This window comes from Phoxinus phoxinus (genome assembly GCF_949152265.1).
Source record: "Phoxinus phoxinus genome assembly, chromosome: 23".
Taxonomy (NCBI): Eukaryota; Metazoa; Chordata; class Actinopteri; order Cypriniformes; family Leuciscidae; genus Phoxinus; species Phoxinus phoxinus.
Genome location: NC_136898.1, coordinates 24,035,520 through 24,056,537, shown reverse-complemented (window position 1 = coordinate 24,056,537; position 21,018 = coordinate 24,035,520). Strand labels below are relative to the sequence as shown.

At 40.3% G+C, this 21,018-nt stretch overlaps 2 protein-coding genes across 6 annotated transcripts in view; one reads left to right on the top strand and one right to left on the bottom strand.

Annotated features, from left to right (window-relative positions):
* The window catches only part of carm1l (coactivator-associated arginine methyltransferase 1, like), a gene marked incomplete at its 3' end in the record, with an annotated part of 23,782 nt that extends 21,129 nt beyond the window's left edge, over positions 1–2,653 (bottom strand). For 2 of the 4 annotated variants that reach the window (XM_079600180.1, XM_079600182.1), the window contains exon 1: positions 2,399–2,648. In XM_079600180.1, coding sequence (XP_079456306.1) covers positions 2,399–2,543 — 145 coding nt within the window. In that variant the 5' untranslated portion in view covers positions 2,544–2,648. Of the gene's footprint in view, positions 1–2,398 lie in introns of all 4 variants that reach the window. The other 2 variants (XR_013796191.1, XM_079600181.1) reach the window with 2 other exon arrangements.
* On the top strand, positions 2,638–21,018 carry tmem150c (transmembrane protein 150C). 2 transcript variants are annotated; one of them, XM_079600187.1, is made up of 9 exons: positions 2,638–2,771; positions 12,612–12,660; positions 13,588–13,680; positions 13,759–13,812; positions 13,886–13,918; positions 14,004–14,071; positions 15,146–15,273; positions 18,254–18,431; positions 20,319–21,017. In XM_079600187.1, the coding sequence occupies exons 3-9, from the start codon at positions 13,604–13,606 to the stop codon at positions 20,525–20,527; spliced, it is 747 nt and encodes a 248-aa protein (XP_079456313.1). In that variant the 5' UTR covers positions 2,638–2,771; positions 12,612–12,660; positions 13,588–13,603; the 3' UTR covers positions 20,528–21,017. The 2 variants fall into 2 exon arrangements, with proteins under 2 accessions (XP_079456313.1, XP_079456314.1); XM_079600188.1 differs by lacking the exon at positions 2,638–2,771 and adding an exon at positions 11,949–12,154 and having other exon boundaries at positions 20,319–21,018.

Sequence of the window (21,018 nt, the reverse complement as noted above, 5' to 3'; positions counted from 1 at the left end):
TGTTGTCAAGCTTAAAGGGATAGTTCACAATTATCCCATAATTTACTCACCCTCAAGTCATCGTAGGTGTGTATATGACTTATATTATATTAGTTATATTAGAAAATATCCTGGCTCTTCATAATGGAAGTTAATTGAGTTTTTGAAGCGAAGCCATGTGTTTGTGTAAGAAAAATATTCATATTTATAAGTTTATAAACTATAATCACTGGCAGAGTCACTCTTCCGCTGGAACTAGACTCGCGTACGGTCGGTACCGGAAGCCAGTGATTATAGTTTATAAAGTTATAAATATGAATATTTTTCTTACACAAACGCATGGCTCCGCTTAGAATAGAATAGAATAGAATATACTTTTATTGTCCCCTGGGGGAAATTTGTTGTGGACTCAAAAGTGCTAAGTGCCATCGCTGCCGTTACACACAATAAATACACATAGAAATAGAATAAATACACAACTACACATACACAAATATAATAGCTAAAAATGATAAAATACAGCACACAGCGTTATTGCACATACCTCAGGCCTATCTCATACAAATCATCACACAACTTCTAATTTAGATTTTGATTTAAAATTTTGGTGGAAACTGGTACGAAGGAGTATTTATACCGATTCAATCTAGTTTTAGGTATTCTGTACCTTCTACCAGAAGGCAGGAGCTCATATTCTGTTCTTCAGAAGGACTTTATTAACCCACAGGAGTCGTATGGATTACTTTTATGATGGATGGATGCGCTTTTTGGGCTTCAAAAACTCCCATTATGAAGCTGGAAAGAGCCAGGATATTTTTTAATATAACTCTTGATTGTATTCGGCTGAAAGGGTGGCTTGAGGATGCGTAAATTATGGGATAAGTTTCATTTTTGAGTGAACTATTCCTTTAACAGCCTGTGCTAACCAAATGCTTTTGATAAAGAAAAGAAAAACATTTTGCTAAACATCTCCTTCAGTGCAGAAGAAAGTAAGATATGTGTCATCTCGAAGCTGGCATCAGAAATGTGTGTGTCCTGCTCTGTGAGGGAGATGTGATCCAGAGAGAAGCTGCTATCTGATGTTGTGTGTCGGGAGGCAGAAAGCGCAGCCGTCCTGGGCCAGTGTACCGTGTCCAAGAAAACAGAGTCCAGTGCAGGCGATCCGGAGCGGCTCATGGTGTGTGTGTGTGTGTGTGTGTGTGTGTGTGTGTGTGTGTGTGTGTGTGTGCACAATAAATCCCAGCGATCTGTCAGTGCGGCAGGACCACACAATGAGACCCGGGAAATGTGTGGCACACCTGAATAAAGACTCTTCGCTTGTCCTTCAGCCAATAAACAAGACGCTACAAAAGAGCCAGAAATTGTTTGGTATGACGTTATTTACAGTGCAAATGCTTCCATGTGGTTCTTCACGTCCTTTACTTATCATATTTTTCAGACAGGAGCAGATAGGCCTACTGGGAAATATCATCATACTTGAACAAAAACATTGTTACAATTAAATGAAAAGAGCATAGTGATGCAAAATTACGAATGAGATCTCCTTCTATATATTTTTTTTTAGCAAATAGAGAGTTAAATTTGTCGATAAAATATATTTGCTCTTTCTTAAAGGAGTTAATGCTCTTTCTAGACCTGGAAAAAATTAAACACCCAATTAGAAACTCATTTTATAAAATGTGTAACTGTAAAATATTAAATTTGTTGAGAGATGTAACCCCCCTCCCCGCTCCCCATCCCTTTCCTCTTTGTTTCCATTTTCCCCCCTTAGTTTTTGCGGGATTATTTGTGATGGTTAGGTATAAAGAGTGTTGTTCTGATTTTTTATTTGTATAATTTTTCTTCATTTATGTCTATGGATGTTAAAAAAAGAAAACACCATGTTGTGATGTTTTCCATATATGTCATTTAAGAATCTGCTTAATAAAAAAAATGAATGTGCACTTACTATGGGTAAAGGGTTAGTTGCATGTAATTATGCAGAATTTGTAGTTATTACTACAGTAACTACATGTAACATGTGGAATAAGGACACTGTAAAATAAAGTGAACCGCAAAAACTACTACTGTAGCCTACATACATGTCGAATATAACGTTATTAATGTGTGGATACCTCCAGGACATGGTTTGGGAAGACTTTTATGATAAATAGGCCCCTTGAGTTTATACTGAAATCTCTTTTGACTTTATTATTAGACTTTGGTACATTAGCTTCTGAAGACATAACGTTAATTAGGCTAACGTTACATGTATTTCCTATAAATAATAGCAGCCAGTATTCATAATTACAAGCAGCTAACGCTAAACCAAACCCTTACCCTTAATCCTAACCCTATGTAGTTCATTACTATTATTTAGTACTTAAATGTATAATTACACTGTAACACAGACACCTTAAAATTTAAGTGTTTTGTTTACCGTCGTTAATGGTGAGAGAGACGTCATCGTCCAGCTGTCTGTGCGCGAGAAGCGTGAGTTCCTGATGTTGATCTCGCTTTATGTCGCTCTCGTTGAGAAAGATCACAGTCACAGAGAAACGGCTCTGTAACTGATTATCGCCCATGACTGAACCCAGGACTGGCGAAGCTCTTGTGTCCTTCTTGTACACGCATTTTGACAGAGAGGTTGTGAATAGGTTCAAATGAGAGGAGGGCCTAAAGCGGCCTGGACGTCAGAGGGCGGAGTTAAACTTCAAGATGAAAAAAATGAAAGCCAGAGGGACAAAAAAGTAGTCATTTTTATTTCTACACTTTAATTCTAACACAAAAGCAGCACCGCAAGCAACAGACACGTGAGCAAATTTAAACTATGTCATGGCTCATAAGTGATTCTGTTTACAAATCTTATGGAGTATAGTGCAACTCTCATTTTCAGTTTCATTTTCATAAATCTTTCATAAATTAAAATGTTGGCATATGGTGAATGGGAGTCAGGCTAAGGTTTAGTATTTTACACCATTTCTAACATGCAAGTGTTCTTGCCTGTGTTAAATAGAGCGGAATGTTGATGGTTTGTTTGTTGATTTGCACCTGCAGGTGAGCTTGTTGTGACATGACCTGTGCTCGTGCCACGTTTTATTATACATTAAAACATGGCACAAGCACAGGTTACGTAAGTATATTAAAACACGGCACAAGCACAGGTTATGTGAGTATATTAAAACACGGCATGAGCACAGGTTACGTGAGTATATTAAAACACGGCACGAGCACAGGTTATGTGAGTATATTAAAACACGGCACGAGCACAGGTTAGTGAGTATATTAAAACACGGCATGAGCACAGGTTACGTGAGTATATTAAAACACGGCATGAGCACAGGTTACGTAAGTATATTAAAACACGGCACGAGCACAGGTTATGTGAGTATATTAAAACACGGCACGAGCACAGGTTATGTGAGTATATTAAAACACGGCATGAGCACAGGTTACGTGAGTAAAACACGGCACGAGCACAAACGCGGCATGAGCACAGGTTATGTGAGTATATTAAAACACGGCACAAGCGCAAACGCGGCATGAGCACAGGTTACGTGAGTATATTAAAACACGGCACAAGCACAGGTTACGTGAGTATATTAAAACACGGCACGAGCACAAGTTAGTGAGTATATTAAAACACGGCACGAGCACAGGTTAGTGAGTATATTGAAACACGGCACAAGCACAGGTTAGTGAGTATATTAAAACACGGCACGAGCACAAGTTAGTGAGTATATTAAAACACGGCACGAGCACAAGTTAGTGAGTATATTAAAACACGGCACGAGCACAGGTTAGTGAGTATATTGAAACACGGCACGAGCACAGGTTAGTGAGTATATTAAAACACGGCACGAGCACAGGTTAGTGAGTATATTAAAACACGGCACGAGCACAGGTTACGTGAGTATATTAAAACACGGCACGAGCACAGGTTACGTGAGTATATTAAAACACGGCACGAGCACAGGTTAGTGAGTATATTAAAACACGGCACGAGCACAGGTTACGTGAGTATATTAAAACACGGCACGAGCACAGGTTACGTGAGTATATTAAAACACGGCACGAGCACAGGTTACGTGAGTATATTAAAACACGGCACGAGCACAGGTTAGTGAGTATATTAAAACACGGCACGAGCACGGGTTAGTGAGTATATTAAAACACGGCACGAGCACAGGTTAGTGAGTATATTAAAACACGGCACGAGCACAAGTTAGTGAGTATATTGAAACACGGCATGAGCACAAGTTAGTGAGTATATTAAAACACGGCACGAGCACAGGTTAGTGAGTATATTAAAACACGGCACGAGCACAGGTTAGTGAGTATATTAAAACACGGCACGAGCACAAGTTAGTGAGTATATTAAAACACGGCACGAGCACAAGTTAGTGAGTATATTGAAACACGGCATGAGCACAAGTTAGTGAGTATATTGAAACACGGCATGAGCACAAGTTAGTGAGTATATTAAAACACGGCACGAGCACAGGTTAGTGAGTATATTAAAACACGGCACGAGCACAGGTTAGTGAGTATATTAAAACACGGCACGAGCACAAGTTAGTGAGTATATTAAAACACGGCACGAGCACAAGTTAGTGAGTATATTGAAACACGGCACGAGCACAGGTTAGTGAGTATATTGAAACACGGCATGAGCACAGGTTAGTGAGTATATTAAAACACGGCACGAGCACAGGTTAGTGAGTATATTGAAACACGGCACAAGCACAGGTTAGTGAGTATATTAAAACACGGCATGAGCACAGGTTAGTGAGTATATTAAAACACGGCACGAGCACAGGTTAGTGAGTATATTGAAACACGGCACGAGCACAGGTTAGTGAGTATATTAAAACACGGCACGAGCACAGGTTACGTGAGTATATTAAAACACGGCACGAGCACAGGTTAGTGAGTATATTAAAACACGGCACGAGCACAGGTTACGTGAGTATATTAAAACACGGCACGAGCACAGGTTAGTGAGTATATTGAAACACGGCACAAGCACAGGTTAGTGAGTATATTAAAACACGGCACGAGCACAGGTTAGTGAGTATATTAAAACACGGCACGAGCACAGGTTACGTGAGTATATTAAAACACGGCACGAGCACAGGTTACGTGAGTATATTAAAACACGGCACGAGCACAGGTTAGTGAGTATATTAAAACACGGCACGAGCACAGGTTAGTGAGTATATTAAAACACGGCACGAGCACAGGTTACGTGAGTATATTAAAACACGGCACGAGCACAGGTTAGTGAGTATATTAAAACACGGCATGAGCACAGGTTAGTGAGTATATTAAAACACGGCACGAGCACAGGTTAGTGAGTATATTAAAACACGGCACGAGCACAGGTTACGTGAGTATATTAAAACACGGCACGAGCACAGGTTAGTGAGTATATTAAAACATGGCACGAGCACAGGTTACGTGAGTATATTAAAACACGGCACGAGCACAGGTTACGTGAGTATATTAAAACACGGCACGAGCACAGGTTAGTGAGTATATTAAAACACGGCACGAGCACAGGTTAGTGAGTATATTAAAACACGGCACGAGCACAGGTTACGTGAGTATATTAAAACACGGCACGAGCACAGGTTATGTGAGTATATTAAAACACGGCACGAGCACAGGTTAGTGAGTATATTAAAACACGGCACGAGCACAGGTTAGTGAGTATATTAAAACACGGCACGAGCACAGGTTACGTGAGTATATTAAAACACGGCACGAGCACAGGTTAGTGAGTATATTGAAACACGGCACGAGCACAGGTTAGTGAGTATATTAAAACACGGCACGAGCACAGGTTAGTGAGTATATTAAAACACGGCACGAGCACAAGTTAGTGAGTATATTAAAACACGGCACGAGCACAGGTTAGTGAGTATATTAAAACACGGCACGAGCACAGGTTAGTGAGTATATTGAAACACGGCACGAGCACAGGTTAGTGAGTATATTAAAACACGGCACGAGCACAGGTTAGTGAGTATATTAAAACACGGCACGAGCACAGGTTAGTGAGTATATTGAAACACGGCACGAGCACAGGTTAGTGAGTATATTAAAACACGGCACGAGCACAGGTTAGTGAGTATATTAAAACACGGCATGAGCACAGGTTACGTGAGTATATTAAAACACGGCACGAGCACAGGTTAGTGAGTATATTAAAACACGGCACGAGCACAGGTTACGTGAGTATATTAAAACACGGCATGAGCACAGGTTAGTGAGTATATTAAAACACGGCATGAGCACAGGTTACGTGAGTATATTAAAACACGGCATGAGCACAGGTTAGTGAGTATATTAAAACACGGCATGAGCACAGGTTACGTGAGTATATTAAAACACGGCACGAGCACAGGTTAGTGAGTATATTAAAACACGGCACGAGCACAGGTTATGTGAGTATATTAAAACACGGCATGAGCACAGGTTACGTGAGTATATTAAAACACGGCACGAGCACAGGTTAGTGAGTATATTGAAACACGGCACGAGCACAGGTTAGTGAGTATATTAAAACACGGCATGAGCACAGGTTACGTGAGTATATTAAAACACGGCACGAGCACAGGTTAGTGAGTATATTAAAACACGGCACGAGCACAGGTTATGTGAGTATATTAAAACACGGCATGAGCACAGGTTACGTGAGTATATTAAAACACGGCACGAGCACAGGTTAGTGAGTATATTGAAACACGGCACGAGCACAGGTTAGTGAGTATATTAAAACACGGCATGAGCACAGGTTACGTGAGTATATTAAAACACGGCATGAGCACAGGTTACGTGAGTATATTAAAACACGGCACGAGCACAGGTTAGTGAGTATATTAAAACACGGCACGAGCACAGGTTACGTGAGTATATTAAAACACGGCATGAGCACAGGTTAGTGAGTATATTAAAACACGGCACGAGCACAGGTTACGTGAGTATATTAAAACACGGCACGAGCACAGGTTATGTGAGTATATTAAAACACGGCATGAGCACAGGTTACGTGAGTATATTAAAACACGGCACGAGCACAGGTTACGTGAGTATATTAAAACACGGCACGAGCACAGGTTACGTGAGTATATTAAAACACGGCACGAGCACAGGTTACGTGAGTATATTAAAACACGGCACGAGCACAGGTTAGTGAGTATATTAAAACACGGCACGAGCACAGGTTACGTGAGTATATTAAAACACGGCACGAGCACAGGTTACGTGAGTATATTAAAACACGGCACGAGCACAGGTTACGTGAGTATATTAAAACACGGCATGAGCACAGGTTAGTGAGTATATTAAAACACGGCATGAGCACAGGTTAGTGAGTATATTAAAACACGGCATGAGCACAGGTTAGTGAGTATATTAAAACACGGCATGAGCACAGGTTAGTGAGTATATTAAAACACGGCACGAGCACAGGTTACGTGAGTATATTAAAACACGGCATGAGCACAGGTTACGTGAGTATATTAAAACACGGCACGAGCACAGGTTAGTGAGTATATTAAAACACGGCACGAGCACTGGTTACGTGAGTATATTAAAACACGGCACGAGCACAGGTTAGTGAGTATATTAAAACACGGCATGAGCACAGGTTACGTGAGTATATTAAAACACGGCACGAGCACAGGTTATGTGAGTATATTAAAACACGGCATGAGCACAGGTTAGTGAGTATATTAAAACACGGCACGAGCACAGGTTATGTGAGTATATTAAAACACGGCACGAGCACAGGTTATGTGAGTATATTAAAACACGGCACGAGCACAGGTTATGTGAGTATATTAAAACACGGCATGAGCACAGGTTAGTGAGTATATTAAAACACGGCATGAGCACAGGTTAGTGAGTATATTAAAACACGGCACGAGCACAGGTTACGTGAGTATATTAAAACACGGCACGAGCACAGGTTATGTGAGTATATTAAAACACGGCATGAGCACAGGTTACGTGAGTATATTAAAACACGGCACGAGCACAGGTTATGTGAGTATATTAAAACACGGCACGAGCACAGGTTACGTGAGTATATTAAAACACGGCACGAGCACAGGTTATGTGAGTATATTAAAACACGGCACGAGCACAGGTTACGTGAGTATATTAAAACACGGCACGAGCACAGGTTATGTGAGTATATTAAAACACGGCACGAGCACAGGTTACGTGAGTATATTAAAACACGGCACGAGCACAGGTTATGTGAGTATATTAAAACACGGCACGAGCACAGGTTAGTGAGTATATTAAAACACGGCACGAGCACAGGTTATGTGAGTATATTAAAACACGGCACGAGCACAGGTTACGTGAGTATATTAAAACACGGCACGAGCACAGGTTATGTGAGTATATTAAAACACGGCACGAGCACAGGTTACGTGAGTATATTAAAACACGGCACGAGCACAGGTTACGTGAGTATATTAAAACACGGCACGAGCACAGGTTATGTGAGTATATTAAAACACGGCATGAGCACAGGTTACGTGAGTATATTAAAACACGGCATGAACACAGGTTACGTGAGTATATTAAAACACGGCACGAGCACAGGTTACGTGAGTATATTAAAACACGGCATGAGCACAGGTTAGTGAGTATATTAAAACACGGCATGAGCACAGGTTAGTGAGTATATTAAAACACGGCACGAGCACAGGTTACGTGAGTATATTAAAACACGGCATGAGCACAGGTTACGTGAGTATATTAAAACACGGCACGAGCACAGGTTAGTGAGTATATTAAAACACGGCACGAGCACAGGTTAGTGAGTATATTAAAACACGGCATGAGCACAGGTTAGTGAGTATATTAAAACGCGGCACGAGCACAGGTTAGTGAGTATATTAAAACACGGCACGAGCACAGGTTAGTGAGTATATTAAAACACGGCATGAGCACAGGTTAGTGAGTATATTAAAACGCGGCACGAGCACAGGTTACGTGAGTATATTAAAACACGGCACGAGCACAGGTTAGTGAGTATATTAAAACACGGCACGAGCACAGGTTACGTGAGTATATTAAAACACGGCACGAGCACATGTTAGTGAGTATATTAAAACACGGCACGAGCACAGGTTACGTGAGTATATTAAAACACGGCATGAGCACAGGTTAGTGAGTATATTAAAACACGGCACGAGCACAGGTTACGTGAGTATATTAAAACACGGCACGAGCACATGTTAGTGAGTATATTAAAACACGGCACGAGCACAGGTTACGTGAGTATATTAAAACACGGCACGAGCACAGGTTAGTGAGTATATTAAAACACGGCACGAGCACAGGTTACGTGAGTATATTAAAACACGGCACGAGCACAGGTTAGTGAGTATATTAAAACACGGCATGAGCACAGGTTAGTGAGTATATTAAAACGCGGCACGAGCACAGGTTACGTGAGTATATTAAAACACGGCACGAGCACAGGTTAGTGAGTATATTAAAACACGGCACGAGCACAGGTTACGTGAGTATATTAAAACACGGCACGAGCACATGTTAGTGAGTATATTAAAACACGGCACGAGCACAGGTTAGTGAGTATATTAAAACGCGGCACGAGCACAGGTTACGTGAGTATATTAAAACACGGCACGAGCACAGGTTATGTGAGTATATTAAAACACGGCACGAGCACAGGTTACGTGAGTATATTAAAACGCGGCACGAGCACAGGTTACGTGAGTATATTAAAACACGGCACGAGCACAGGTTACGTGCGTATATTAAAACACGGCACGAGCACAGGTTATGTGAGTATATTAAAACGCGGCACGAGCACAGGTTACGTGAGTATATTAAAACACGGCACGAGCACAGGTTAGTGAGTATATTAAAACACGGCACGAGCACAGGTTAGTGAGTATATTAAAACACGGCACGAGCACAGGTTAGTGAGTATATTAAAACAAGGCACGAGCACAGGTTAGTGAGTATATTAAAACAAGGCACGAGCACAGGTTACGTGAGTATATTAAAACACGGCACGAGCACAGGTTAGTGAGTATACTCACAAAACCTATGCTCGTGACATGTTTTAGTATAGGAGTTCAAGCGTGCACGGCCACCCCTATCATTGCTTAAAAGTGTTTTATATTAACCCTTATACGCTGGTCGGGGCTGTTTTTGACCTCAAATGACTTTAAAAAAAAATCCCTTCATCTAAATGGCATGAGACTTTATGTTGTGGTTGTGGTTATGTTGTGCTACAAAAAAACAAAAACAAAAAGAGAAAAGAGAAAAAAGCCGATCCACAGAGACAATCACACAGAGACATCAATTTTTTTTATTTATTTTTTGTTACATAAGTTGTCCCAATAACTGTTTAAATGCAGAGAGCACACAAAAAATAAAGGGGTGGAAGCACAACACATCCCTGATGGAGTAAACACACACAACAACATCACAAGAAATGATAAATGGGCTGCCATTAGTTGCTCTTTGTTGCATAATTTGTCAAAACTAAATCAGCTACGATGCAGAACACACACAGAAATGATGGAGTGACACCACAAAACATCCATGATGGAGAACACACACACAACATACACAGAACACACATAAAATACGTGTAACACTATGTTTAGGTTTGACTGTAATAATGTTGTAATTGCAAAAATATAACTTCAATTAAAAAAAACTAATCTTTGAAAAATACTAATTTTTATTGTTTTAATAATGATTTTATAATGTCTAAACATAAATCTAAATTAAAAACTTGTGAAAAGATGTATACCGATGTGGAAATGGCACATGAGCCTTTGAGTGATGCTCTGCAGCCGTCTGGTGGCTGTAGTCGACATTTCATGTTATTTTAAGTATAAAAGTGTTTATTTTCCAGTAGATGGCAGCAATCTTCTACTAAACACAGATCATTGTCCATGTAATGTTCATGAATGAAAGTTAGACATGGATCTTTTTAAAAGTGAATTATACATATTCAATATTTTGAAAGTTAGACATTTGGATCTTTTTAAAAGTGAATTGTACATAAACAAATATATATATATATAAAATATAATATATATTATATTATATTATATATTATAAAATCACATAAAATCACAACATCCTCCTGAGTGTATATTCAAAACGAAAGAAATAAAGAAAAATAACAAGCGAAAGAAAGAAATAAGAGTACAAATCGTATCGCATTCATAACCCAGCCCGCGGCTGATAATCGCAATGCCTGGAGAATGATGACAATATCATGATGGCAGATTTCCAAATAGTTGTTGAGGTAATTATTTAGCATTCAGCAGATAGACTGTGGTCTTATCTGGGAACATTAGCATTAACAAGACCAAGATCATGATGGGATCGAGTGGTCTCGACTCCCAGAGTCAGGCCACTCGACCCTGAGTGGGAACAAGATCAAGACTCCAACTTGTTCAATTTGCAACACAACACTGCCACCTAGTGGCCATTATTTCAATGACATGACTAACACAGAGAGATGTGATGTTCAAGCATTTTCATTGGACCAAAAACGTAAACAACCACACTTAAACTTGTTTGAATATGCATATTCATATGCATATATGCTAGATATACATAGATAAATAATTTATATATAAAAAATTACATTCCATAAAAAATTTGAATTGTCCATTTTGATTTGACGGTGACTTTAAAAAACCCACTGTGGGTCACCTTTAAACCGATGCCATTTTTATTACGTTTTAACGAAAACCCCATACCACCTATTTAAATTCAGATTACACATATCTTTAGGGATCCTGTTTCTATTCTATTCTATTCTATTCTATTCTATTCTATTCTATTCTATTCTATTCTATTCTATTCTTTTCTTCCACTCTGCGGCAGCGCCGTGTCCGCTGTGGAGTTATGTACAGATGCTTTGCGATTCGGTTCGTATGAATCCCTAAAAAGAACCGGTTCAGACGAACGACTCGTTTGCGAATCGATCACGACTACTCGTCACATCTATGGCGCGCAGTGTCTGTGTGAGAAACATCAGACTGACAGAGCCAAACCCTTCACACACACATCTCACAGCACACACCACCGAAGCCAAACATGTCTGTCTCAGAGTCCTCCTGAAATGAAGAGGACACGGGGTTTGGACGCGACAGAAGAGTGCGCTGTCTACAAGGTATGGTTTATACTCACCGTCACAATAAAGTCGTTATTATGCGACGTGCGAATGGCGAACACAATACGGACTCGCTTTATGATATAAATGTCTCGTATTATTTCCGCCCAGCGATCAGATTCAGTTTCAGACAATTGACCGAGGCTGTGTATTTCTCTTCAAAGTGAACATAGTCATGCTTTGATTTTGAATGTATTGTCCATTTATTGTCCTTAAACCAAGGTATCGTGAAATGCAATGTTTTGACACGCCAGTTTTGCATTAATAGTATGAGTAAGTCCATCAGTAAGATGTCTGCAGCTGTATTTGTGAATGTGAGATCAGGGAAGACGTGAATCCTGATTCAGCACCGAGGCGCTGTCCACGGAAACACCAATGACTGATCAATAACCATAACTGGATTATGGAAGCGTTCATGCAAGAGAAATGACTGCAATTTTGTTGTGTCTCTCTATAGACTGAAACCTGTCGACGCATCAGGCAATCTCGAAGACATCTGGGGACGGGTGAGTTGTTTGATTCCTGTCTTAATCACAATAAAGTGCAATAAAGCCTCATTACCCATAATGCATGAAGAGAGATCCACCAATCAGAGAAGTTTCTGTGGAAATGCAACGACTCCCATGAATCTCGGCCATCCTGTGTTGACACTTATTTGCATGCTTTCCATCACTTTTAAAGTCTCCCTGTGGTAAAAATCAAGTTTTTAATGTAGTTTATATGTCTACGAGGTGTTTTTAATCTGCTTTAAACAAAACCATGTGTAGATCATAAGTCGACAGCATTGCTGAGTATTTTCTGCTTAAAACTGCAGTGAACCAAAGACAGTCTCAAAAACACGGTGTGAAATCGCTGGTGTTTCTGACGTCACACACTACCTTGTAACCAATCAGATCAACGTGTGATCGTCAACCAGTGGATCTCTGAGCTGAGTGAGTGAGTGGAGGCGGGGCTCATTTGCATATTAATAGAACCGAGTATACTAAATGATGCAACGGTGTCGAGTTACATTCAAAATATTTTAAGACATGAACAATGTTTCAAGGAAAAGACATTTAAATATGTAATTTTGGTGATCAAAGAAGAGTTTTAAGGGATGAAATGATTTACCACAGGGGGACTTTAAGAACAAGTGCACATACTGTACAATTAAGCGCACTTCTTTTCACAAGGCTATATCTGAATAGTTTGCAATAAAATATATTGCTTTCATATTTGAATCAAGTATATTGTTCAATTACGAGATCAGTAGTTCATTCCCACAGATTGTCGTGGCTGATTAGTTTGGTTTGTTACTTTTTATTGAAGATTTTTCTCATTTTTGTGGAGAAAAATCACATTTCGCTAAAGAAATGCACACACTTTCTGCACTCAAAGCGTGTTGTATTAGTTAGCGTGTACGTTAGCCTGTGTTTGTGTTTGTCTCACGGCAGGGTGGTTTAGACGCTCATGATGAGGAAGTGCAGTCCATGGATGTTCCTGCCCGTGATGTTCTCTCTCTTCACAGCCGCCGGCCTCTGGGTCGTGTGAGTACACAAAACCCAATCCACGTCACCGATTCAAGCTGCTGTTCACATAACACATCATATGTCATTCATGCACAGGTATTTCATCGCTGTGGAGGATGAGAAAATCACGCCACTCAGTTCAGAGTACAAGTAAGAGAAACCGACGTCTATTGCACGCCAATCGTTGAGGAATCATGATATTAATGCCGTCTTCTGTTCATAGGAGGTCAGAATCAAAATCTCCTCCATATATCAGGTAGATCTTTAAACATTTTATTATCAATATCTCACATATTTGTTTCTTTGTTTGGAGACCTGATGGAAGTTCTTATACCGTTTAGCATTGCAGGGAACGCTCCTCCCGCCAGCTGCGTGTTCAGTCAAGTCATGAACATGGCGGCCTTTGTCGGTATGAATGCTGCTCAGGTTCTGCCAAACCAGTTGGTTTTCTTTCTTTTCTTTTTCATGCAGTTGAAGATCTTACAACTAATACAATCATTATTAATTAAGCACCGAAATTGCAGCCGAAAATCCAGCAGCTTTATATCACAACATGTGAACATCAGTTCAGGTGGCGTTTACACGACGCGGTTTTCAACTAAAAACTGAAAACTTCATGTCCATTTACACGACAACGGTGTTTTGGGGCCTGAAAACGCACATTTTGAAAACGAGTTTAAACGTGCAAGTTTGTCAATTACAAAAACGTGAATTTGTGAGAACAGTAATGTCATGCGCATGTGTGTTAAGTGTTCAGTCTATAGTAGCGAATAGCGATATTATTGCGATACTCCAAGACATGATAAAAGGTTAACCAAAAATGGACTGTCGATTAATATTGTGTGTAAATGAATAGTGTTGGACTTGGTGCCGGAAACCCAACGCACAGGACAATAGACACACCAGAATAACAATATTCATGATTATGAAGCTGAAAATATAATTATTTTAGACGAATATACTTGTTCTCTTTCACTGACTAGATATATTTAAAATAATGTAGGACACTTTTACTGGTAACATCAGACATTTGGCATTATCAGGACCCACAAATATTCCTCCATTGCATTATTATACATTATATTCAACATTATATAGTAGTTTAATGTAGTACTGACACTAAAACTCTGAAAACTTAAACTTTTCCTCAGTCATTTTTATTTTGGGTGAACTATACACAATACATAGTCACTATCACGATACATATTGTTGCATTTTAGTACTGCGATATATTGTGACACGATATATCGTCACACCCCTGGACTATCGTGTTTCTTTATCGCCATCTACTGGCCTGGCATGAATAATACAGCGTTTTTAGTCGTTTTCGTGGATCCACATCCATGTTTTGATGTCTGGGAAAAAGGAAAAGCTTTTCTGTTGTTAGTACATCGCTGTCGTGTAAACGCACCCGTAGTTATTAGATCGCATGTGTGTGTGAGACGCACACAGCTGACAGTAGTGAGGTGTGTGTGGTGTCCAGGCTTTATCCTGGGCGTGCTGAGATACCTGCAGCTGAAGCCGAGAGTGCAGAAACCCTGGCTGAACGTCGGCAGTCTGGTGGCGCTCTCGCTCGCCTGCTTCGGCATGACTTTAGTGGGAAACTTCCAGGTATGAATCATAGCCTTTTTTTTTGCAACCATAACATTGAACCACTTAAGCCGGGTGCACACTAAAATCTGAAGTCTTTGATCATTAGTTTGACGTGTTCACCGACAGCCGATTAATGACCGCTGCGATAATTTTATCTCCGACAAAATTCTGGCAGTGTCAGAAGATTTGACTATCAGTCCTGCAGTGTGACCTGTCCTACGACGGCCGTCAAATTGTCTTCGTTTTTCAAGACAAGCCGTGACCAAAATGAACATTAGAGATTTCTTTGTAGCCACTGTTTCAATCCCGCGTGTAACGCAGTGAACAGTCACCGAACGTGTCATTGATTGATGAGTGAATGATGATTGATGCGTTCGTGTAAGAAAAATGTACTTTGAAGTTGACGCACAATGTAATGACGGCTATTGACGCCTCTCGCGGTTCAAGCACACAGCGCTGGGCAAACGCGTTCATCATCACGTTGTGCGCCGGGTCAAGTGTTGCTCTTCCGTCTGCCGGAAGCTAGTTATTTTAGTTGGTAAAGTTTTAAATAAGGACATTTTTCTTACACGAACGCATCGCTTCACTTCAGAAGGCTTTTATTATCCCCCGGGGAGCCGTGTCGAGCACTTAAATCATGAATACATTCGCTTTGATGGACTTTCAAAGAAAGACACCCATTCATTCACTCCCAATTATCAAGCTTGGAAGAGCCAGGACATTTTTTAATATAACTCAGATTGTATTCGTCTAAAAGAATGTCGGCCCAATCCCAATTCTACCCCTTTCCCCTTCGTCTACCCCTAACCCTTCGCCTTCCCCTTCCCCTTGACCCTTGAAACAGAGTGGCAAGGCGTAGGGGTGAAAATATTCCCCTAAGAAATGGGACACCACTACTACACCGTTACACGTCATTATACGTCGTCGCCTACGCCACAGGAGATGCGCCGATGTTTATCACAAACTTCCAAGATGCACAGGACTTGTTTTCTGTGGTGTTGTATTAACACGTTGGAGGTACAGACCTATGTTTGTCCTATTTTGACCTATTTATTTATTTACTGTGTGAAACTGTGTGAAATACGACATTGTGTGGCGTTCATGTGCGTTCAACTCATAAATACGATCTTTACGAGATGGCTTGAACGCACCAATAGCTTGTGTGCTTTGTTCGGGGGAGAGGAGATTTTTTTACAAACGTTTCTTTGGAGGAACTGACCGTAAATATGAACACAAGATTGAATGTAACATAAAGCAAATCATTATTTGTCGTTAAAATACTTAATAAAGTCAACAATTCTTACATTTATGGTCAAATTTTTTGCTTGGGCAGCCATTTTGCGTCTGTAGCCGGTGTATGCAGTGACACTTCTCATACCCCTTCGTTTGAAGTGTGGTCCCGAAAAATCTTCGTTTGAAGGGCTATCTGGCCCTTCCCCCTAGCCCTTCCCCTCCAACCAAAAGAGAATCGAGACAGCCCTACCCCTCCACGTGCACGAGCAAAACAGAGGGGAAGGGGTAAGTGAAGGGGTAAGGGGTAGAATTGGGATTGGCCCGTCATATACACCTCGGATGGCTTGAGGGTGAGTAAATCATGGGATAATTTTCATTTTTGGGTGAACTATCCCTTTAATCTTTTTTTAAAATCTGATTACGTAATCCAGATTACATGTAGTAAACTACGTTTGATTTACACTACGTCTACATTAATCCGGAGACATTTGAAAATGGCATTTTCGTTTACAAACGCTCTCCGTCCACACTAGCGTTTTCAGGCGTTTTCGGATGTTTCAGTTCGGATGAGAAACTTTTGAAAAACGCCTGAAAACGCTAAATTCACCTTTACTGCGCATGCGTATAAAACCCCACAAAAGATCACTGAGATGATTCAGATGGAAAAATAAATAATGAAGTTATCGCGCAATTCTTCTGACAGGATAATTTAATTTAGTACAATTTCTCACCATCCACTGATGCAGTCCAGGTCGCACGCAGTCACTGTGTGTTTGGTCTAAAACGCTTCTGCTCTCATGGTTTGCCGCTGGACAGCAAATGTGAGTAAATGTTCTGTCATCTTTGCAGGACTGTGATATGAAGAGTGTGCAATGTAGAATTGTGTGAAAGTGAATAGCACATAACAGACACAATACTGGTATAAACATGAATATCTATTGGTACAAATGCGTCACATGACTAAATTTACGTCATCGTTTTTTAAATACCACCGGTTTTACAATCCACACTACAACGTGAAAACGGCGTTTTTAAATGTATCCACTTTGGAGTGTGTTTTCAAAAAAGCTTCGTTTTCATTAATATAAACACCGTCTCAGTGTGGTTTAGTTTCCTGTTTCTGTTTTGTAGTTCCCCTCATTAGTCCCTCATCATTCTCACCTGTGTCTTGTTAATCTATCTCTCCCTGTGTATATAATGGTGCGTTCAGGTCATGTCGGATTGATCATATTTGCGAGCTGAACGCACATGAACGCCACCACAAAGTCGTAATTATTAGTCGGAAACTAAGAACTTTCTCCATCCCAGAGTTTCTGAGTGTGGGCGTGTCAGTGAGAAAATATGGTGGACGCAATAGATGCTGATATTAAATTAATAAAGCTAGCTAAGTTTCATATAAAATGTGATAGCACTGTTACAGTCAGAGAGTGTAACGATTTAATTTACAGTACCTTCGTGAATAAAAACAAAAAACACACTGCTTATGCGCATTCTGCATTCATCTTTTTGTAGAAGAAGAGTTAAAAAAACTTCTCAATTTTATGTAGAAAAGTTGTAATTCCGACTTCCCAACTCGTAAATATGAAATCCCGAGGATTTGATCCATAAGTACCCAGTGTGTGTTGTGTTAGGTTGTCCAAGCTAAAAAAAACAACTGACATGGCAATTAATTATTAAGTTTCTAGTTTCCTTAAGTATTTCTGTATAATTCTTCATCACTATTTTAACCTAAACACCTTATTTTGTGTGTCACTTTTTGATCTAGCTGTCCAACGATGAGGAACTGCATAATATCGGCACCTCCATGACCTTTGGCCTGGGAACCCTCTTCTGCTGGGTCCAGTCTTTCATGACCCTGAAGGTCAACCTGAGGAACGAAGGCAAGCGCGCGGGAATCCCTCGCTTCCTGTTGTCCGGCGCGGTCACTTCCTGCATGCTGCTCTGTATCCTTCTTCCCTACACTAACACCTTACTTCACTGAACTACACACTGTGCTGGATGAACTATACATTACAGGGCTGGGTGATAACGCCAGAATAGATATTCAATATATCCTGCTGTGAAATATCTGAGAATGCCATTCCAAACAACCAGTTCAAAATGATGTAAGAAATTATGGCATTGAAAGTTGATACCAGTTAAAGAAGGAAGAACAACAATTTTCATTGAATACACACAACCCTTGTGAAGTGCGCTTCGTTGCAATTGATTGTGCACTTGTACTTCAAATAAGAAAAGTACACTTAAAAACTGCACTTAAAAGACAAAGAGAGGACAATTTCAGGACTTTCTGAACACACTTAAGTACACTTTAAAAAAGTGCATTTTGTAATAATGTCAAATTATTAAACTAATACTTATTTAATTTAATTGCAACTAACATGCAGTTAAATGTCAAGAAAGCATTCTGTTCGCACTTAAAAACATTATTTTAAAGTATATTATTTCCATAAGTAGGCCTACTAACAAGTGAACTTTTCCCCAAGATCAATATACTGCAAAACACAGCAATAAATCACAATATTTACCTTTATTTTAGTGACACATTTTAATGTACATAAAAAGTCATGCAGGGACATCCTTGAACACTTATGAACGATGAAGCAAAAGAATCGCTGAATCAGACTTATGAATCAAATCACTGAAAAAAACAAAAAAACAATGATTCACAGAAAATGAATGAGAACCCTGCTGAAAAAAACAGGCTAAGGCCCGTTATAAAGACACCGGTATCTATATGAGAAGGTTATTGTGTGTGTGTGTGTGTGTGTGTGTGTGGACACTGTTCACTGTAAGCACAGGTTTGATGTCTGTCGCTTTAAATGCTCAAGCACAGGAGGATTTTGATTGGCTGTCAATGTTTTTATCATTCATCCGCTGGAAAAAAATCGTTCTGAAAGTGATTACAGCGTCGAAATCATTCCTGTCATTATCGTTGTATCTGCTATTCTCATTAGAACTATTATTAAAACGTAGTTATTGTTATAGTTGGTGTCCTAGTCTAGCCATCTAGTCTAAAACCCCTCTAATACTGAACAAACCAGCTCCCCCCCCCTAAACCTGCTTGAAGTTATTGTTGTAGTCAACTATACCTGATCTTACACGTGACCCTGGAGCACACACCAGTCTGGAGCCGCACGGGTATATCTGTGGCAATAGCAACTATACATCGTACGGGTCAAAATTATCCATTTTTCTTTTATGGCAAAAATCATGAGGATATTAAGATCATGTTCCATGAAGATATTTAGTACATCTCCTACCGTAAATATATAAAACATGTATTTTTGTGAGTGAATGCAGCACAATCGTGAACATAAATGCACAACTTTAAAGGAGATTTTCTCAATGTTTTGATTTTTTTGCTCCCTCAGATTCCAGATTTTTAATAGATGTATCTCGACCAAATATTGTCCTAACAAACCAAATCAATGGAAAGCTTATTTATTCAGCTTTCAGATTATGTATAATCTTAATTTAAAAAAAATTGACCCATGTGACTGGTTTTGTGGTCACACATATAACACACATTCAATTTGATTGGTTTTGTTTGTGATATATCACACACATCTGTCATACATTTCATATGGAGTTCGATTTCAAACAGGTTTCATGGGTAAGAAATGAGTTTAACAGTAGATCAGTTAGGTAGTGTTGACTTGCTGTGTCCAAACGAGACGGCGAGATCACGATAACATCTCAAGTGAAGATAACGAGGAAGTCAGCTGGTCTTTCCTACGACACACGAGTGATCCCCCAGCCCTGCTCGCCCGTCCTCGTTCCTAGATCTGATTGGTTCTCCACACGTCAGCCTTGACCACAGTGTCCAGATTTCGCTCTGATGGCTCAGCGGCTCCACATGCACGCGGCCCGGGCCCAGTGGGCGCTGGTCATGTTCTTCCTGGCGTACCTGGGCACGTTTGCCATCGAGTTTCGCCACTGCCGCTTCGAGATCGTGTGCAGCGACGAGCGGGAGCCTCCGCTCAGCCTGTCCGAGAGCTTCTCGGAGGTCTCCGAGTACCAGTCTGACCAGCTATAGCCTCCCAGTGCGCATGCGAGCCGAACGCTATCTCTCCAGAGAGACCGGTGGATGCGTGTGTGTGCTGAATAGTAGATAGGCAACAAGTTCATGAAATGCACAAGGACTCACTGTGATGTGCTCCGTGTTTGAGTCAGAAGAGTGAAGAGACAAGGACACTTTCAAGAAGATCTGGTACAGGGTTTTGGCAACATAATCCTTCGAAATACAGCAATTAATAAGACTTTCTTGATACAGGTTATTATGAAGACTGTTAGTTAGGGACTATTAGTTAGGGATGCACCGATATGAAAATTTTGGCCGATATCAATAATTCTGCCTCATAATCACACAACTGTCTCGTATCACAATGCTCTGGTCTGTCACTGGCAGGTGAATGTGTATATTGTGCTGTGAGTGTGTGTGTGTGATTGTTTGTTTTTTAACCTTACTGGATGGGTAGGCTGTAAAACTGAATTGCCCCTTGGGGACTAATAAAGAAATCTGAATCT

Bases quoted from the DNA above. Each gene is read 5' to 3' on its own strand.
- tmem150c (XM_079600188.1), top strand. From the start codon at position 13,604: ATGATGAGGAAGTGCAGTCCATGGATGTTCCTGCCCGTGATGTTCTCT. The intron at 13,813-13,885 runs GTAAGAGAAACC...TTCTGTTCATAG, and splicing joins CCACTCAGTTCAGAGTACAA to GAGGTCAGAATCAAAATCTC. The intron at 13,919-14,003 runs GTAGATCTTTAA...TATACCGTTTAG, and splicing joins AAATCTCCTCCATATATCAG to CATTGCAGGGAACGCTCCTC.